General features: G+C 42.7%; 1 protein-coding gene across 1 annotated transcript in view; it reads right to left on the bottom strand.

Annotated features, from left to right (window-relative positions):
• The window catches only part of LOC146007617 (glutathione S-transferase P 1-like), a 74,479-nt gene extending 63,780 nt beyond the window's left edge, over positions 1 to 10,699 (bottom strand). The window contains exon 1 of the mRNA XM_083146102.1: positions 10,583 to 10,699. Coding sequence (XP_083002228.1) covers position 10,583 — 1 coding nt within the window. The 5' untranslated portion in view covers positions 10,584 to 10,699. The remainder of the gene's footprint in view (positions 1 to 10,582) is intronic.
• Between the last annotated feature and the right edge of the window lie 10,086 nt (positions 10,700 to 20,785).

Here is a 20,785-nt window from a genome sequence, read left to right as displayed (position 1 = left end):
GGGTCTTGCGAATGCGACATAGCACCCACCAAAATTCCACCAGAATCTGAGCTGCAAAATCCAAATATCACTCCTTCCCTTTTGTGTCCTGCCATTTTTTGGTCACACATGAAGCATTGCCGTACTCGGGAGAAATTGGGGCACAGATTTTGGGGTGCTTTTTCTCCTTCATACCTTCTGAAAATGAAAAATTTTGAGCCAGAACTGCATTTTTGTGTAAAAAATTTAATTTTTCATTTTCACTGCCCAGTTGTACCACAATTGGTGAAACCCCTGGGGGTTTGAAATGTACACTATACCCCTAGATGAATTCCCTGAGGGGTGTAGTTTGCAAAATGGGGTCACTTGTGGGGGGGTTCCACTGTATTGGTGCTTCGGGGGTCTTGCTAATGCCACATAGCACCCACCATTCATTCCACCAGAATCTGAGCTGCAAAATCCAAAAATCACTCCTTCCCTTCTGAGTCCTGCCATGCACACAACTGGTATTTTTTGGTCACATGTGAGGCATTGCCGTACTCGGGTGAAATTGGGGCACAGATTTTGGGGTGCTTTGTCTCCTTCATTCCTTGTGAAAATGACAAATTTGGAGCCAGAACTGCATTTTTGTGTAAAAAAATGTAATTTTTCATTTTCACTGCCCAGTTGTATCAAAATTGGTGAAACCCCTGGGGGTTTGAAATGTACACTATACCCCTAGATGAATTCCCTGAGGGGTGTAGTTTGCAAAATGGGGTCACTTGTGGGGGGGTTCCACTGTATTGGTGCTTCGGGGGTCTTGCTAATGCGACATAGCACCCACCAAAATTCCACCAGAATCTGAGCTGCAAAATCCAAATATCACTCCTTCCCTTCTGAGTCCTGCCATTTTTTGGTCACACATGAAGCATTGCCGTACTCGGGAGAAATTGGGGCACAGATTTTGGGGTGCTTTTTCTCCTTCATACCTTCTGAAAATGAAAAATTTTGAGCCAGAACTGCATTTTTGTGTAAAAAAATTTAATTTTTCATTTTCACTGCCCAGTTGTATCAAAATTGGTGAAACCCCTGGGGGTTTTAAATGTACACTATACCCCTAGATGAATTCCCTGAGGGGTGTAGTTTGCAAAATGGGGTCACTTGTGGGGGGGTTCCACTGTATTGGTGCTTCGGGGGTCTTGCGAATGCGACATAGCACCCACCAAAATTCCACCAGAATCTGAGCTGCAAAATCCAAATATCACTCCTTCCCTTTTGTGTCCTGCCATTTTTTGGTCACACATGAAGCATTGCCGTACTCGGGAGAAATTGGGGCACAGATTTTCGGGTGCTTTGTCTCCTTCATTCCTTGTGAAAATGACAAATTTGGAGCCAGAACTGCATTTTTGTGTAAAAAAATGTAATTTTTCATTTTCACTGCCCAGTTGTATCAAAATTGGTGAAACCCCTGGGGGTTTGAAATGTACACTATACCCCTAGATGAATTCCCTGAGGGGTGTAGTTTGCAAAATGGGGTCACTTGTGGGGGGGTTCCACTGTATTGGTGCTTCGGGGGTCTTGCTAATGCGACATAGCACCCACCAAAATTCCACCAGAATCTGAGCTGCAAAATCCAAATATCACTCCTTCCCTTCTGAGTCCTGCCATTTTTTGGTCACACATGAAGCATTGCCGTACTCGGGAGAAATTGGGGCACAGATTTTGGGGTGCTTTTTCTCCTTCATACCTTCTGAAAATGAAAAATTTTGAGCCAGAACTGCATTTTTGTGTAAAAAAATGTAATTTTTCATTTTCACTGCCCAGTTGTATCAAAATTGGTGAAACCCCTGGGGGTTTTAAATGTACACTATACCCCTAGATGAATTCCCTGAGGGGTGTAGTTTGCAAAATGGGGTCACTTGTGGGGGGGTTCCACTGTATTGGTGCTTCGGGGGTCTTGCGAATGCGACATAGCACCCACCAAAATTCCACCAGAATCTGAGCTGCAAAATCCAAATATCACTCCTTCCCTTTTGTGTCCTGCCATTTTTTGGTCACACATGAAGCATTGCCGTACTCGGGAGAAATTGGGGCACAGATTTTCGGGTGCTTTGTCTCCTTCATTCCTTGTGAAAATGACAAATTTGGAGCCAGAACTGCATTTTTGTGTAAAAAAATGTAATTTTTCATTTTCACTGCCCAGTTGTATCAAAATTGGTGAAACCCCTGGGGGTTTGAAATGTACACTATACCCCTAGATGAATTCCCTGAGGGGTGTAGTTTGCAAAATGGGGTCACTTGTGGGGGGGTTCCACTGTATTGGTGCTTTGGGGGTCTTGCTAATGCGACATAGCACCCACCAAAATTCCACCAGAATCTGTGCTGCAAAATCCAAATATCACTCCTTCCCTTCTGAGTCCTGCCATGCACCCAACTGGTATTTTTTGGTCACATGTGAGGCATTGCCATACTCGGGAGAAATTGGGGCACAGATTTTGGGGTGCTTTGTCTCCTTCATTCCTTGTGAAAATGAAAAATTTTGAGCCAGAACTGCATTTTTGTGTAAAAAATGTATTTTTTCATTTGCACAGCCCAGTTGTATCAAAATTGGTGAAACCCCTGGGGGTTTGAAATGTACACTATACCCCTAGATGAATTCCCTGAGGGGTGTAGTTTGCAAAATGGGGTCACTTGTGGGGGGGTTCCACTGTATTGGTGCTTCGGGGGTCTTGCTAATGCGACATAGCACCCACCAACATTCCACCAGAATCTGAGCTGCAAAATCCAAAAATCACTCCTTCCCTTCTGAGTCCTGCCATGCACCCAACTGGTATTTTTTGGTCACATATGAGGCATTGCCGTACTCGGGAGAAATTGGGGCACAGATTTTGGGGTGCTTTGTCTCCTTCATTCCTTGTGAAAATGACAAATTTGGAGCCAGAACTGCATTTTTGTGTAAAAAAATGTAATTTTTCATTTTCACTGCCCAGTTGTATCAAAATTGGTGAAACCCCTGGGGGTTTGAAATGTACACTATACCCCTAGATGAATTCCCTGAGGGGTGTAGTTTGCAAAATGGGGTCACTTGTTGGGGGGGTTCCTAACTTTTAGCATCTTATGGTGCCTAGAAACCTACATGGTGCCTAAAATATAATCTCATAAAAAGGAGGCTCCAAAATCAAGTAGGTGCTCCTTCTATTATGAAGCCTGTGGTTTGGTCAACGTGCACACTAGGGCCACATACAGGATATTTATGAAAACAAAAGAATTGGGGGAATCAATTTTTAGTCACATTTCTCTAGTAAAATGTACTGTGTTCCTTAGAAAAATGTATTACTATTGAAAATCTGCAAAAAAAATGAAATTTTGAAATTTCACCTACACTTTGTTTTAATTCCTGTTAAACACCTAAAGGGTTAACAAACTTCCAAAATGCTGTTTTGAATACTGTGAGGGGTGCAGTTTTTGAAATGGCATCATTTATGGGGGTGTCTCACATACAAGTCCCTCAAAGTCACATCAGAACTGAACTGGTCCCTAAAAAAATCAGTGTTTGAAATTTTCTTGAAAATTTGAAAATTTGCTATTCATATTGTAAGCCTCCTAGTGTCCAAAAAAATTAAAAGGAAGTTGAAATAATGATGGAAACATAAAGTAGACATATGGTCTATGTTAGTTATTAACTATTTTGAGTGGTATGATTATTTGTCTCACAAGCAGAAAATTTAACATTTTGCAAATTGCTAAATTTTCCATTTTTTTCCGACATTTTGGTATTTTTCACAAAAAAACACAGACTGTATCGACGAAAATTTACCACTAACTTGAAGTACAATGTGTCACGAAAAAACAATCTCAAAATCACTGGGATAAGTAAAAGCAAAAAAAAGTTATCCCCACTTAAGTGATACATGTCAGATTTGAAAAAAAGGGCTCTGTCAGGAAGGCAAAAACATGCTGTGTCAGGAAGGGGTTAAAATATTTAAACATGTTTGTTCACAAGCAATTTTATCATGTTTGGTCGACTCACACATCTGTAACATACCTGTACCAAGACATGACTTGTTTTTTAGGAAGGACACATATGCATTCCTACACAAATGCCCCTTTTGACCCTTGTTTGTCTACCTCACCCACTCCATGAGGAAATCATTGTTCTGGACCTGCTTTTACCTACTAATGTAGGAGTTACCTCACCTGCACACAAACTGCTTTCTCACCTATTAAGTTGCTCATGCACAAACTAATTAGCTGGGAAAAGTTGGATATGAACATGTGAATGGCCATGGAGAGGGTTACACATAAATGCACATAAATACATAAATACCCTGGTCAGTAACTACACATAAATGTATTATTTGTTTGACACAAGAAATTACACATACAACAATTGTGTGTTAATTGTGAAAATAAATTTATTTGCTGTTCAGCATCACAGCTTAGTAGACAATTTAATATCATAAATTACAAAAAAATATAAAATATTGACAAAAATAACAAACAGCAATAACAAGAGGTTGCATATCTCCAAACATGTGTTACCCTGCAAATGCAATGGTGAAAGAAATGTGGACACCAGAATACGACCTGCAACAACCAGGGAGAATACTAAAGGAGCCCATACATGGTCCGTTGTGTATGGCTCCGTTTTGTACTATGCGATGCGCGCTCCCACGCATCACATAGTACGGTACAAAAAGTATGTGCTGCACATACTTTTTGTACTAGCTATACATCGGATCGGATTGCAGTGCATGCACAAGGGATGCGATCCGATCCGATGTGTGCTGTTTAAGCACAAAACGGATCCGGTTTAGCATGATACACACCACCAAAAATAAAACCTGCATTTCTAGAAGTCAAAATAAGCACTTTAGTTCCCTTTGCACGAAAATGGATATGGCCAACTCAGGAAGTGGATGTCCAGTGCAATTTAAAAATTTGGGGTCCAAACACAAAGGAAGTGACCCTGGTGACATTATTTTGGCCTTTTTTTTCCCTTTTTGGATGGGGGCTTGGGGACATGGGGACAGGGGCCTTTGGCACTGAAGGCTTGTGCCATCTTGGCCCAGTGGACAGAGGAGGGTCAGCAGAGGTGGTAGCTTGTGGAGCAGCTTGGGGTGGGGCAGCAGATGGGGGATTGTCCCTTAGGGACCTGGCGGTGGTGAGCAGCTCCGCCAGAATGTCATTCTGGCGGCTGAGTTGTTGGGCAATGCTTTGCATGCCAGCCGCCAGAATGTCATTCTGGCGTTGCAAGGCCTCAAACTGCTGGGTGTTGCTCTCCTTCCGAATCCCCATGAAATAAAAAAAACTGATTCTGACGTTCTCTAGCCTCCATCCCATGCTGCTCTATCTTCTCCAGCATCTCCAACAACCTCACATCATGTGAGGCCAGTGAATGGGTTGGCCGTATTGGTGGAGGCTGGACCACTTGCTCCACCTGTGGCTCTGAAGAGGAAGATGCTGCCGGTTCATCCTGTGCTTCTGCTTCTTCTAGGATTATAATTGAAAACAATGTCACCATCACATACACAAAAAATCTCTCTTACCAAATACAATGCATTACTGTGACTTACCATCAAAAGCACCAGCAAATACCTCCACCAGGAGCTCACTATCCATATTGGATATCCCCCTGACCTCGGCCACATCAATGACATCCAAGGCCTCCTGCTCCAGGGGGGTATATTCCAAGCTCTCTGGCATAGGCCCCCTCCCGGTGGACATGCTGTGGTTGTACCGGTCAGTCATCTTCCTCTTCAGTACAGTTTTGAAGTCTGACCACCTACAAAATCAAAAATTCAAATATCAACATGAGATATGTGTACCACTGTGCTAGTGAACATCATGACTACGTTACATTTCCTAGTGTGGGTGATCTTATGTTTTTGATGCATATGTTTCCCACACACACATTAATGTCTCCATTATGAGGCATTTCAGTGTCTCATCTCATTCATTAGGCCACTAAATGCACATACATATATCACTATGCAGAAATGACATCATCCATGGCCAAATTATGCACCTCCACCTGCTGTGAAACTATACATCCCACCATAGCTTGACAGTGTTGATAATATGGAGTTAGTTAACTATGGGAAGGCATGCTGGGATGTGTAGTTTCACACCAGCTACATGTGCACAGTTTTTACATCCTTGTTTCAGTAGCATCATCTGGAACTTGTTACTACAACTCTTTTTCAATTACACACTTTCTGTTGTCCCATCACATACTTCACATGAGCAGAACTGTGCACATAACCTCACATCACACCAATGGTGCATGTTGCAGATATAAATGTGGGTTATTAGACATGGTTATGTTCACATGTGTCATTGAAGTGTAGCACTATCTACAAACACACCTTTCTATTATTCTCCAAACATACATGTAACATATGTACACACATATGACATTATCAGGGGGAGAAACACACTTGCCTTTTCTTCACTGATGTCAAATCTCTGACCACTGTTGATACCTGGTTCACTTCCTCTGTGATCTTCTCCCAAAGGTTTCTCCTTGCACTGGCACCCGGCTTCCTGGTAGGTAATTCTATCCATTCTCGTGCCCTGGGAACTAAAATACGCAATTCTGCCTCTAGAAATGCAGGGTATCTTTTTGGTGGTGGTATCCTGCTCAGTACTCGGCCTAGATGGTGCAGGTCGATTTCATGTTTGGAAAGATGCAACCTCTTGTTCTGGCTGGTTGCTTGGCCCTTGTGGAGCTGCTGGCTTTGTTAGTGAGGGGCCCCCTTGCTCTTGGGCCCTCCTTCTCCGCTCCTTCTCCCTCTGCCTCAAACTTTCAAGCAGGGATTCTGCTTGTGCTCTTTGTAGGGCGTCCTCAGCTGCGGAATCATCGGAGCTAGACATGTTTGCAGCAATTATGGTCAGCATCTGACTGGATATTTATATGGTAATCTCCCGCCTTGAACAAGGGGGCGTATATTTTTTACCGCAATGTAGTAGCTAATTTTCGCCGATATTTCCCGCCGATAATTTCCGCCGTTAATTACCGCGGAAATTACGCAGGTCTCAACGCACCTGAGCATTCACCTGTACATGCACATATACAGGTTGTTGACCATTGTGTGCTACATGGTGAAATGTGTGCACATGTTATTCCAATAATGAGTGTTTTTAGGTGGTCTCTGTTGGCAGTACATGTATGCTTACCAACATTACAATGCTTTCCTTACATTTGTTATGAGGCTAAATTTGTCATACACCAACATGTTGTATGTGCCTTGTTATCAGCGTATGTATTAGTAGATGGTTGCGTGTATAATTTTTCGCACACTGTATATACTGTACAGTACGTCTCCCTCTACATTGAAAGTATACTGTATGTTATGGTGTGTATATCGGAACGGTCCGCGAAAGTTTATATTCGCATACATATTGGTAATGTAAGATGGATTAATAAAGTTAATAATAAAAAAACTAGATTTTAGACCAATCAGCAACAACCAAAAGTTATATATGTACCTGCAATTAATAACTGCGCCATTGCCAATATGTCTTCAACAAGGGATAACCCCTTTTCAAATGAAGAGCTGGTGGCCTTGGTAGAAATCATGGACCGGCGCCTGGGGCCCAGGGGCCCATATGTAACAAATAGGGAGAAGTGGCGGGCGTATAATGCTGCCCGCCGCTTAATCTACGCCCTGACCGGCGTCCGCAGAAGCCTGGGGCAGGTGGAGCGGCGCTGGTCTGACCTGCGGTAGAGGCACCCACACCTGCTATGCTCCATACGGCGCCATTTTGCCCAATGTAGGTATATAATTTACAAATATTTATGCGTTTTGTAGCAATGAGTTCTGTAGTTTTAAAACATGTGCATGAGTATGTGGGTGTATATGGGGTGTATATGGGGGGTATATGGGGGTATATGGGGGTTATATGTATACCCTCTGATTTTGTGTGTAGCATATCAATTTGTTAGCATGATAAATGTATTAAATATAACTGAAATGATCAATTGTAATGTTATGAGCATGACTACTGTGACTTTTTCTTTCCCCCATTTTCATGAAACCTAACCTTCGATTTCTATACCATCAACATGAACATTTCAGTACGCGCCAGGGCACGCATGGAAGTCCGGGAGGAGGCAGCCCGGGAGGAGGCAGCCCGGGAGGAGGAAGAGGAGGAGGAGGCCGCCCAGGAGGAGGAAGAGGAGGCTGCCCAGGAGAAGAAAGAGGAGGAGGAGGCCGCCCAGGAGGAGCTAGAGGAGGAGGAGGCAGCCCAGGAGGAGGAAGAGGAGGAGGCGGCAGCCCAGGAGGAGGAAGAGGAGGAGGAGGCCGCACAGGAGGAGGAAGAGGAGGAGGAGGAGACATTGGGGCCTGCTGGTGCCCACCCCATATCAACGTCCCCTTCCACCAACCACTCCCCTACCCCCACCCACACCCCTACCCCCACCCACACCCCACCCCATTTCCAACCCCCCCTACAACTCCCCACCACCCACCCCCAACCCTTTACAATCCCCAATCCAACCCACTACCTCTATCCCAACTCCAATCCCATCCCCCTTGCTCCTGACCCCCCCAACCACCAACACAGGACACCCAACCAGCGGCGAGCAGGATGTCTCCACTAGCCGTAAGTAAATAATGTGACTAATGTTTACCTACACATTTCTACACATAAACAATCACAACAACCACATATGTGTATCCAACATCATCATTAGTTGCAACATATCACTGCAGGTCGACCCTGAGGTGTGGCCTGTCCTTCTCCAGGAACAAGGGTCCCCTTGGTGGATTTTTTGAGTGTGGCCATGCCTCACCCCTTGAATAATTGACATAACAGTACATCCAATGACATATCCTACATTAGTGGTGTTAAAGTTATGTGGGTCCAGGTGTTGTGTAACTACACTTCCCAGCATGATGTGCAACATTAATTTATAGATTGGTTTGATAATAGTATGTGAGGCCATGCGGATGCATGCTTTACAAACATAGCTGTAGGCCTATAATTTGTACAACAATGTCCTACATTTTAAATAGTAAGGAGTGCTTAAGCCGCAACAATGTCATTACCCTTAAATAGCACAGCCTAATTGTGAGGTTAGAGGTGAGTCCCCCAAACCTACCAATTGGGATACAGCATACATTCATCCAAGAAGGAGGAATTTATTTAATGTTATGTAATATGTACAGTATGTGTGTGTACACATATTAGTTTTTAGTACTGTGTTTACAGCAGACCCATCTTCAATGTAGTTTAAAAATGTATGTGGCCTTCACACTTAACTCACAACTTGGTATTATGTAAAAATACAACAAACATTTGTGTATATTTTATATATATATATATATATATATATATATATATATATATATATATATTTTTTTTTTTTCCCTTCACTACAGACACTGAACAGCACCAGGAGGAGGTGGCACGGATCATGAGGGAGATATTCCTGACCCTCCTGTATTTAAATATACTTTATGCCCAACTTGAGGCCCTCATTTAATTTTTTTTGTTAAAGTTTTAACGTTTGTAAAAAAAAAAAAAATTCGGTACAGTTAGAAGTTGCCTGTGTTGTTAATATGTCCAAAATATGTTTGAGGCTTTGTAAGGGCAGGTACATACAGATGTGTAATGTCAGTTATATTTGTATTTTGAGGTGAGGGGTAAGGATTGATGTGTGAATGTGTGTGTTTTTGAGTAAAAAAACACATAGTGAAAATGCATGAATGTTTAATGTTGTTCGATGAAATCATCACACATAACATCAGGGTAGGTATACATGTAAAAAAATCAGAACAAACTAATTATGGACATAATTCAGTACATACACACAAACAACACCATGATTTTATTTAAAAGTATAAGCAATGTGGGGACAGATAGATAGTGACTAAAATGCAACATTAGAACATAATAAATATACATGTAAGGAGGGGTAAAATGTATTTTTATTAGGGTGTTCATTAAGGTAGACAATTGAGGTAATATAAAACAATAATTGAATAACAATTAGAATAATTCATTTAATTGTCTTAATCTTAGTTGAAAGGCTAGATTAGCAGGTCCATATATGTGAAGGGTATGCCAGCGTGCACGGACGTACGCTCACTCTCACGATCGGTGACAGACGCTGAGTTTTCCATTGTAAACAATAGAGAGCCGTCCGTGCACGGTGGTGTACGCTCAGATAGCCGCAAGATGTTGGTGCTAAAACGGACGAGAGACGTCCGTAAACGGTGGCGTACGCTCTGTTGTACGCCAGTTGTCGGAGTCTAAGCGGTGATCCGTCCGTGTACGGCGGCATACGCTCAACTGTACGCCACTCCCCTTTGTCGGTGTTTGTGAGCGTCCGTATGTTTTGTGGGTGGACTTTCGCTCACCGGCTGCGAATGGGAAATGTGCGCTGATACGGAACGTACGTACGTTTGGCCGCCGCAACCAGAATAAGGTCTATAGAGAGCTGCTAAAAGCTGGGCAGAGAAAAAACTTGTAATAGGTTTCTGCCGTTATTTAAGAAGAGAATAAAAAATATCACAATTAAAAGATATGAGTCAGCTGAATAAATGCCATAAGACAACAGAAGACAAGATAATTCGTTGAGTAATCAATCACATGTAGTAAGGAGTCGGACTCTTACTTGTAGGTTGAAGAGTTGTTTCTGTGCCTGTGTCAGTGCAGAATGCAGACTGTGTGTTTCAATTTGTGTTATATATGCAAGAACATTTCTACTGAGTCATAGTGCCAGTACTATTTTTTTAAAACAGAGGGGTTTGTATGTCTCAAGCGCACCAGTGATTTCAGCCTAGGTTGACACAAGAATAAACCCTCACCAGGTGGATTCGTAGAATACAGATAACAAAACAATAAAATTGTGCAACCCTGGCGAAAAACACAATAAACTTAAACAATAAAGGTTCTGTAAACAATTCACACTGTCAAGTCGCCCTAGAATCTTAGAAACAGAGAACAGACCATAGTGCAAATATTGCCATTCACAAGAACCAATTTGTTGGTATTAAGTTACACTCACATGGAGCTCTATTTTTGATAGCATGTAATAGGGGTCTTTTTTTTTTTTTGTGGTATCCAAGCCAGTTTCAGAAGACTCCTGAAAGGACTTTAAAATAAACAAGATCTAGTGCAACATTGTATAAAAAAGTAAACATACAATTTATTGGTAAAACTCACAAAGGATGTAGTTAAAATCGCATATAGCCCATGCAAGGGCAAACAGGACTCCTCAAGGGACCATCAAATATGGCAGAAGGAGCGTGAATTCCCCGTTCTAGTTCCCAGGAGTCCGGTCGGCATCAGTGGTTAGGCTTTAGCGCGCTTTCGGGCTCAGGTGGCCCTTCATCAGAAGCATACTCACTGAGGTCGAGCGGGCTTCTTTTAAGCCCAGCACATCAAACAAAATCACAAGCAGCTGTGAGTTCCGGGACTCAGTGACCCGGAAGTGTGTCGAGATCATATCCGGGAGCTTCAAGTGTCCGTCTCAGATGTTCCACCATGAGGATGTGAAGCGTGCTACCGTTATATAGTTCCCGCACAGAAAGGTTCCCGGTTTTTTAGGTTCCATGATGTCAATATACCATTCGGTATGTATGGAACGCAAACTTCCGCTCCTTATGGAACGCACGTCCATTTTGTGGCCGTATCGCAGCCGCAATGTCCATATAAAATGAATTAAAAAAATATACAATGAATTAGGCACTAGAAATCTATACATAAAATATATATACATATAAAACATATACATATTTAAAAATAAATAGAAGAGACAAATATGAAAGAAAGGAGAAATATGGAGGGTCACAGGTCAAATTACAAGAACCATTTAAGCTCAAATTCGCCATTCATGCCATGGGGAACTAAAGTTTTAAGTTTATGTATCCAAGTCATTTCTGCCTTGGCCAGGCGAACATCAACATTATTGCACTTCCAGTTGGGGTTAATTTGTTGGATTCCCCAAAATGCCCTTATATGGCATGGATTGGAATTATGTACTTTAGTGAAATGTGTCGACACTGTGTGTCCCTCCAAATTTTTCCTTATATTGTATATATGTTCTGCGGTCCTGGTCTTAAGGCATCTGGTTGTCTTGCCTATATAGACCAGGCAGCAGTCACACTCAAGTGCATAAATAATATTTTTAGAGTTACAGGTTATGAACTCTTTTATGGGATATTTGATTCCTTTTAATTCAAATTCTTTTATTTTGCTGGGTCCTTTTGTTGTTCTGCACATGAGGCAGAGGCCACAGCGATGGAATCCCTGACTTCTTATACTGTTTCTTTTAGGAGCCTCAAGGGCACTTTTCACTCAGGAATCTTTGATTGTTCGAGATCTTCTATAAATGAATTTAGGTCTTGAGGGAAGGTGTGTTCCCAAAACTGGGTCACTTTTCAATATTCTCCAATTCTTCCTAAAAATATTTTCTATTTCTCTATGCTGATGGTTAAATTGGCTAATAAATGACCATTGGTGGTCATTGTTTTCATTTTTCTCCTTCCTGTTGTTCTTTAACAATTCTGTTCTATCTATAGACAGGACTCTTGATTTGGCATTGTTTAATTGGTCCTCAGTGTAACCTTTTTCCAAGAAACGGTTGGTCATGTCATCCATGGCTTGTGGCTTGGTAGATATAGTGGGAGGGGTCCTGGATTTAAAAATTTTAAAAATTGAAAGACATTTTGTGAGAGACATTGGGCCAGATTCTCTAAGCTTCAAAAGTGATAAAATGGAGAGTGATAAACAGCCAGCCAATCAGCTCCTGTCTGACATTTTTCAAACACAGCCTGTGACATGGCAGGTGGGAGATGATTGGCTGGCTGTTTATCACTCTACAGTTTATCACTTTTGAAGTTTAGAGAATCTAGCCCATTGTGAGGAATGCATATAGCACACCTATATTCTTCTATAGGTTTATACATAATACAGGATATATATATATATATATATATATATGCAAAAACGAGTATCCTTAAAGCGCTGATTGTCTGTAGATCACAAATATCATCCAGGAGATATTTATTACAGGCTTGTGCTGCGCTCCTTACACAGGGCTCTTCCAACTAGCCCAAGCTGTATGCATAGAAAAGTAGAAAGAAAGGAGGCGCACCATAGTGTAGTATTTTAGATTTTAAAACAACAATCCTTTACTGATGGGTAAAAAACACTCACAAGAGTAGATGTGCTATATCGCTATAACACAATTTTCGCATAAAACATAGTATGACAGGGTATATCACCGCATTGGCAGAAAACACGTTTTTCCTCTCTCCAGCCTGGCTCCTGGACCTCGCTGCGTCACAGCGTCACCGCGTCACAGCAAGCGTCCTCTCAGCTCCGCCCAAACGCGTTTCGTCCTATAGGGACTTCGTCGGTGGGTGTTTTCTGAGAGGAAAAACGTGCTTTCTGCCAATGCGGTGATATACCCTGTAATACTATGTTTTATGCGAAAATTGTGTTATAGCGATATAGCACATCTACTCTTGTGAGTGTTTTTTTACCCATCAGTAAAGGATTGTTGTTTTAAAATCTAAAATACTACACTATGGTGCGCCTCCTTTCTTTCTACTTTTCTATATATATATATATATATATATATATATATATATATATATATATATATACCCTCCAAATTCAGAGGCACTCGGATATCAGCAAAAAAAGAGGCTTAAAGGCGGATAGTTAGAACATGGCTGTATTGTATAGCCAAGCGCTTTCCAGGTAACACCTCGTCATCAGGGCACAGCAAACAACAAATATACATACAACTTACCCCACCTAAATACCCCAGACAGTGTGGTCCGCTCCATTCCCCGCCGGGCACCGGCCGCTGTCCCACCGGATGTCGTCATCTCCCGGCTTCCGGGTGCCGCATCATTCCTGCATCAGGGAGCTTCCTGTGTTCCACTGACACCATAGCTTTCGATTCACCTGTTGCCTTCGAGACCGATTCCTAACGGGCTAGCGCACCGGCACCCTAGTGGAAGTGAACAAAGACACTTCACTGTAAAAAACACATAAATACACTACTAAAAACATAGCACACTTACACTATAATTAAACATACAAAAACATATACAAATGCTGATTTTTCACAGGCTGAAAGTTGTGCATAACAAACACTAACTAGAGAGATATCAAAAATGCAAAGGATTAACTACATCAGGCTATTCCAGTTGATTTTTTCGTTTAGGCCACCCGGATTGGTGGTACCCAAACGAATAATCCACTGGGATTCTTTGATCAACAATCTTTTGGCCCTGTCACCTCCACGTATTGATGGAGGGACATGGTCGATCATGAAATATCTAAGTGATTCAAGGGGGTGATTCATACATTTAAAATATGTGTAGGTGTATGAGCAGCATACTGGGAGAAATGGAGACAAAAACCTGCATAGCTTCAATTTAACAATATATATGTATATATAATCTCAATCCACAGCATTTAGCCAACCTAGATATGGGGGTGTACCTGTCCGGTGCCTCTCTTGAGGAATAAGCCTCTGTATATCCACACCAAGGTGTTAAGATGGCACCCTAGAGACTTTACAGTGATGAAAATGAAAACGGTGTTTATTCACATAGTCTATGTTTTGGGGAACGTCCAGAGTTTGTTCTATCCCGAGGAAGGATAGTCTGTCCCCGAAACGTAGACTACATGTGAATAAACACAGTTTTCATTTTCATTGAAATTCTCTAGGGTGCCATCTTAACACCTTGGTTTGGATAGATTTGATATATATGTATAGTTTATATATGCAGCAGGCACTGCAAGCGCAGTTTTTGCTTTTCTCATTTCTCGCTTTCACCAGTATGGCGGTGGTGCCCTTTACTGTATACCGCTCTCCCGCAGGCAGTGTCCATATGCCCCACTCCTTTCTGCTGCAATGTCTTCCGCCGCTCTCCCACTGCTCAACGACTATTTCTCCTCCAAGCTCTTGCCCCCCTACCATCTGGTGACAGTGCAACAGTGTCTCGTATCACACTTCCTCAGAAGCCGCCGATTATTCAGCAAGGCGGGGAAACGCGTCATCCAGCTACGTAATCACGCACAAGCACTTCCGGCCGGAAACCCAGAGACCGGAGCAGAGGACTCCCAGAGAAGGCTGTATTATTGGGGAAGCGCCAGCAGCCGGGGACCCGCTCCAGGTAGCGCAAAGGGACTGTGCCATTTGGCTGTACAAATCGAGCAAAGAGCAAGTATACTTCAAATTGTTTTCGCTCTACTACACCTACCCCCCGCATAGGGGAACTGTTAACCTATGCATAAGGGAACTACTAATCTACTAACAGCTGCTTTTGCCTAATACGGCTGCCCAATTGCTGCACCTACAACTACAAAAATCCTATCACTAGGAACTATATAGGCTCTGAGGAGCTGCAAGCTGCTGTTCATGCTGAGCTTTAACAAAGTTACTCACTAACCCAGCTTAATTACGTAACGGAGCTGTGAAATGTGGCTTTTAATCCAGTGTGTGTATCCTTGTGCAAATTTACCTTGATCCCTGAAAATCTATTAATCATTGTGTGTCAAAAATCTTTTATGTGCGCTGAACACCGGCCGGTGATATTTTGTCGTAAAAAAAAAAAAAAAAATATTTTTTATATTGTGATTGTTATTAATTAATAAATATTTTATATGTTTTCAGTATAGTCCTATAGCGCTGTCTATATATTTTTTTCTATTTGGTTTTTCCACTCACCAAGGGTTGAGTATCCCTTGGAGATAGCAGCTTGGACTATATTTAAGGTTGTTGCGCTCAGTGCAATTCTATTTGTTCTCGTCTCCAAGTCCTCAGTGTGCACAGTATTCTTCAGTGTTGTCTTCAAGTCCTCAGTATGCACAGTATTCTTCAGTGTCGTCTCCAAGTCCTCAGTATGCACAGTATTCTTCAGTGTCATCTTCAAGTACTCTGTGTGCACATTATTCTTCAGTGTCGTGTCCAAGTACTCTGTGTGCACATTATTCTTCAGTGTCGTGTCCAAGTACTCAGTGTGCACAGTATTCTTCATTGTCCTCTCCAAGTCTTCAGTGTGCACATTATTCTTCAGTGTCGTCTCCAAGTCCTCAGTGTGCACAGTATTCTTCAGTGTCATCTCCAAGTCTTCAGTGTACACAATATTCTTCAGTGTCATCTTCAAGTCCTCAGTATGCACAGTATTCTTCAGTGTCATCTTCAAGTACTCTGTGTGCACATTATTCTTCAGTGTCGTGTCCAAGTACTCTGTGTGCACATTATTCTTCAGTGTCGTCTCCAAGTCCTCAGTGTGCACAGTATTCTTCAGTGTCCTCTCCAAGTCTTCAGTGTGCACATTATTCTTCAGTGTCGTCTCCAAGTCTTCAGTGTGCACAGTATTCTTCAGTGTCATCTCCAAGTCTTCAGTGTGCACAATATTCTTCAGTGTCATCTTCAAGTCCTCAGTGTGCACAGAATTCTTCAGTGTCATCTCCAAGTCTTCAGTGTGCACAATATTCTTCAGTGTCATCTTCAAGTACTCTGTGTGCACATTATTCTTCAGTGTCGTCTCCAAGTACTCAGTGTGCACAATATTCTTCAGTGTCGTCTTCAAGTCCTCTGTGTGCACATTATTCTTCAGTGTCCTCTTCAAGTCTTTAGTGTGCACATTATTCTTCAGTGTCGTCTCCAAGTCCTCAGTGTGCACAATATTCTTCAGTGTCATCTCCAAGTCTTCAGTGTGCACAATATTCTTCAGTGTCATCTCCAAGTCTTCAGTGTGCACAATATTCTTCAGTGTTGTCTCCAAGTACTCTGTGTGCACATTATTCTTCAGTGTCGTGTCCAAGTACTCAGTGTGCACAATATTCTTCAGTGTCGTGTCCAAGTACTCAGTGTGCACAGTATTCTTCATTGTCCTCTCCAAGTCTTCAGTGTGCACATTATTCTTCAGTGTCGTCTCCAAGTCCTCAGTGTGCACAGTATTCTTCAGTGTCATCTCCAAGTCTTCAGTGTACACAATATTCTTCAGTGTCATCTTCAAGTCCTCAGTATGCACAGTATTCTTCAGTGTCATCTTCAAGTACTCTGTGTGCACATTATTCTTCAGTGTCGTGTCCAAGTACTCTGTGTGCACATTATTCTTCAGTGTCGTCTCCAAGTCCTCAGTGTGCACAGTATTCTTCAGTGTCGTCTCCAAGTCTTCAGTGTGCACAGTATTCTTCAGTGTCATCTCCAAGTCTTCAGTGTGCACAATATTCTTCAGTGTCATCTTCAAGTCCTCAGTGTGCACAGTATTCTTCAGTGTCATCTCCAAGTCTTCAGTGTGCACAATATTCTTCAGTGTCATCTTCAAGTACTCTGTGTGCACATTATTCTTCAGTGTCGTCTCCAAGTACTCAGTGTGCACAATATTCTTCAGTGTCGTCTTCAAGTCCTCTGTGTGCACATTATTCTTCAGTGTCCTCTTCAAGTCTTTAGTGTGCACATTATTCTTCAGTGTCGTCTCCAAGTCCTCAGTGTGCACAATATTCTTCAGTGTCATCTCCAAGTCTTCAGTGTGCACAATATTCTTCAGTGTCATCTCCAAGTCTTCAGTGTGCACAATATTCTTCAGTGTTGTCTCCAAGTACTCTGTGTGCACATTATTCTTCAGTGTCGTGTCCAAGTACTCAGTGTGCACAGTATTCTTCAGTGTTGTCTCCAAGTCTTCAGTGTGCACAATATTCTTCAGTGTCCTCTCCAAGTACTCAGTGTGCACAATATTCTTCAGTGTCCTCTCCAAGTACTCAGTGTGCACAATATTCTTCAGTGTCATCTCCAAGTACTCAGTGTGCACAATATTCTTCAGTGTCGTCTTCAAGTCCTCAGTTTGCACAGTATTCTTCAGTGTCGTCTTCAAGTACTCAGTGTGCACAATATTCTTCAGTGTCATCTTCAAGTACTCTGTGTGCACATTATTCTTCAGTGTCATCTCCAAGTACTCAGTGTGCACAATATTCTTCAGTGTCGTCTTCAAGTACTCAGTGTGCACAATATTCTTCAGTGTCGTCTTCAAGTCTTCAGTGTGCACAGTATTCTTCAGTGTTGTCTCCAAGTCCTCAGTGTGCACAGTATTCTTCAGTGTCCTCTCCAAGTCTTCAGTGTGCACAATATTCTTCAGTGTCATCTTCAAGTCCTCAGTGTGCACAGTATTCTTCAGTGTCATCTCCAAGTCCTCAGTGTGCACAATATTCTTCAGTGTCGTCTCTAGGTCCTCAGTGGATGCACTGTGTTCTTCAACATCATCCATCAATCATATCCAGACTCTGCAGTGTTCTTTAATCCCAGTCTCTAATAATATCATCCTGCAAATCATCATCGCAAGTCTTTACAGTATTTCTTCAGCTTTATCTTCTAAGTCCCAACCATCCGGTATTCTTATCATTGTATTCCTACCACAGTCTTCAAGTCTTCAAGTTATTCTATACAGGACTTTATCCTCAATCTTACTGTACATTAATCCAGCTCCAGTTCATCTCCAGTACCCTCCACCATTATCTGGTATTTGTATATGCATGCCTGTTTATCACATCATTGCCAACGTGATTATTGAACTGTACTGCAAGAGTCTTTCATTAAACCTTCTAAACATTATCCAACGCTCCTCCGTTTCATGCAGTATTCTTGTACATCAGAATACAAAAGAAAAAGGAAGTGGCGCTGATATTGATGAAATAATCAAAAAATATTTAATGTTATTTAAAACAACATAGCATGTAGCAATTGTATACAAAATTATCATAAAACATGTGCAATGAAAAAATACATATAACAATAAAATAATATAAAACAATCTAACTGGACCAGAAGCTGAATACGTGTAGACCCAATAAGTACAGTTCGGAAAGGAATTTTGATTAATTGGAGGTTCAAATAACCCTGTGGGCTGATAGTTACCACTGGTGGCCATTGTCATCAATTTCAAGAATTTTGTAATGGTCCTCAAATTGGTGCGACTGTGGGACCTCTGCGGGTCCAAAACCCCTTGGGTGTGGTGGGGTGGGTAGCTGATGGATGGCTGTAGATGTCTCCCACATCGCTAGAGGCTCCAAATGGAATGGAATGACCATAGGCAGGTGTCCTCAGGGTTGGTGGCTTAAGACCGGCTGGTCAATGATCTCAATGGTGTAAAGCCAACCTTGATTTCTGCTGGAAATTCTGGTTTGCGTTGTGCCAGAAATGGTGCCCTGCTGCTGCGATGTGCAAGAGTGGAAGGGCTCTTGGAGTAGAGATGAGCGGCCCAGGGTATAAAGAGTCTGAGTGAAGGGTCACAAATAGGGATCAGCTTGTCCTGGTCCAGGTGAAACCTGACGCATTTCGCTGCTTGTAGAGGTGCAGCTTTTTCTGTACATCAGAAAGCACTACATACAGCCACCAAGCTTCCATCACAAACCCACCATCACTTCCTCAGCTCATCCTCTCCTGCCAACCCCACAAAACCCCCTAAATGTGACACATAGCTGATTAATTCCAAAGTGCAAGTGTAGTTACAGGCAGTAGCATACAGGTAATCCCAGCATACAGATGTAGCCCCTGTCATCTTGGCAGGGGCTGGTGATTCTGTCAGCCGGCCGCTCCTGCCAGGGGGCGCGCTTGCCCTGTGGCAACAGAATTCCCTGCCGACGTCCTCTGCCTCCCCCGCCAAGAGTTCCCCTCGCTGCCCCCCGATCCCCCCTAACCCTGCCCGTCTCCCTGAAGTGGAGATGGGCAGGGTGCCACTGCTCAGCCGCCGAGAGACTGGGACGTGCGTATGTGTGAGACACATGCGCATCCCAGTTTAATGGAGTCCCTGTCTGCCGGTGTTCACCACAGGGGACGTTCTGGCGGGCGCCGGGAAAGGACAAGACCGGCTCCATCTGTATACAGACTCTTGAAAAGGTTCCAATGGTCCCTACCATATGCTTATCGCTTGGCAAGCTAATCCACCTTCAGGATCAAGAGCACTCTGCCCTGGAAACACTTACAGTATATCATGAGATCACAGGTGCTGCTGATTACACACCTGGCTTCTGCTACTGCTCCAAAACCTGGTCTGGAACCTCCAGTTTACTCTCATGTGGAGAGATGCTGTCTCTGCCACAGCCGTTCATGAAATTGCAGCACTTCTGGATATTCTACAGTTAACTGTAAGTGATATTATTAGAAAGAGAAAGCACTAGGCACAACAGCAAGTCAGTCACAAAGTGAAGAAGTGAAGAAAATGTAAAATTACAGGGCTGGGTCAACAACTGCTAAGGCGCATGATGTGTAAAAGTCGTCAATGCTCCGCTGATTCCATACCTGAAGAGTTCTGAAATTCCACTGGCATTCAATTAAGCACACAACCTGTGTGTGTGTGTGGTGGGGGTGGGGGGGGGCTTCGGTGGAATAGGTTTCCATAGCAGAGCAGCTGCATACAATCCTCACATCACCAAGTGGTGGATGAAGTGGTGTAAAGCCCACTGACACTGGACTGTGGAGCAATGGAAACATATTCTGGGGAGTGATGAACTACGCTTCTGTGTTTGGAAACCAGATAGGCGGGTCTGGGTTTAACAGGTTCCAGGAGAACGTTACCAGTCTGACTGCATTATGCCAACTGTTTTGTGGAGGGGATAATGGTATGGGGCTGTTTATCAGGGTTTGGACTGGGCCCCTTTTCTCCAATGCAGGGTTATCTTAATACGCTGCAGCCCCTCCTAAATGGCCGAGAAATGACCTTGGCTTTGCAATGCTGTGCAGTGCTACTCTGATTAGCCCCATAACACGTGTGTGTGTGTATATATATATATATATATATATATATATATATACAGTGCTCGAAGTGGAAATTTTAAAGTGGGGGTATGG

The sequence above is a fragment of the Crinia signifera genome, chromosome 6 (assembly GCF_055691185.1).
Source record: "Crinia signifera chromosome 6, ASM5569118v1, whole genome shotgun sequence".
Classification (NCBI taxonomy): domain Eukaryota; kingdom Metazoa; phylum Chordata; class Amphibia; order Anura; family Myobatrachidae; genus Crinia; species Crinia signifera.
The sequence above is the reverse complement of the archived record's forward strand: the minus strand, read 5'-3'. Positions and strand labels throughout refer to the sequence as shown.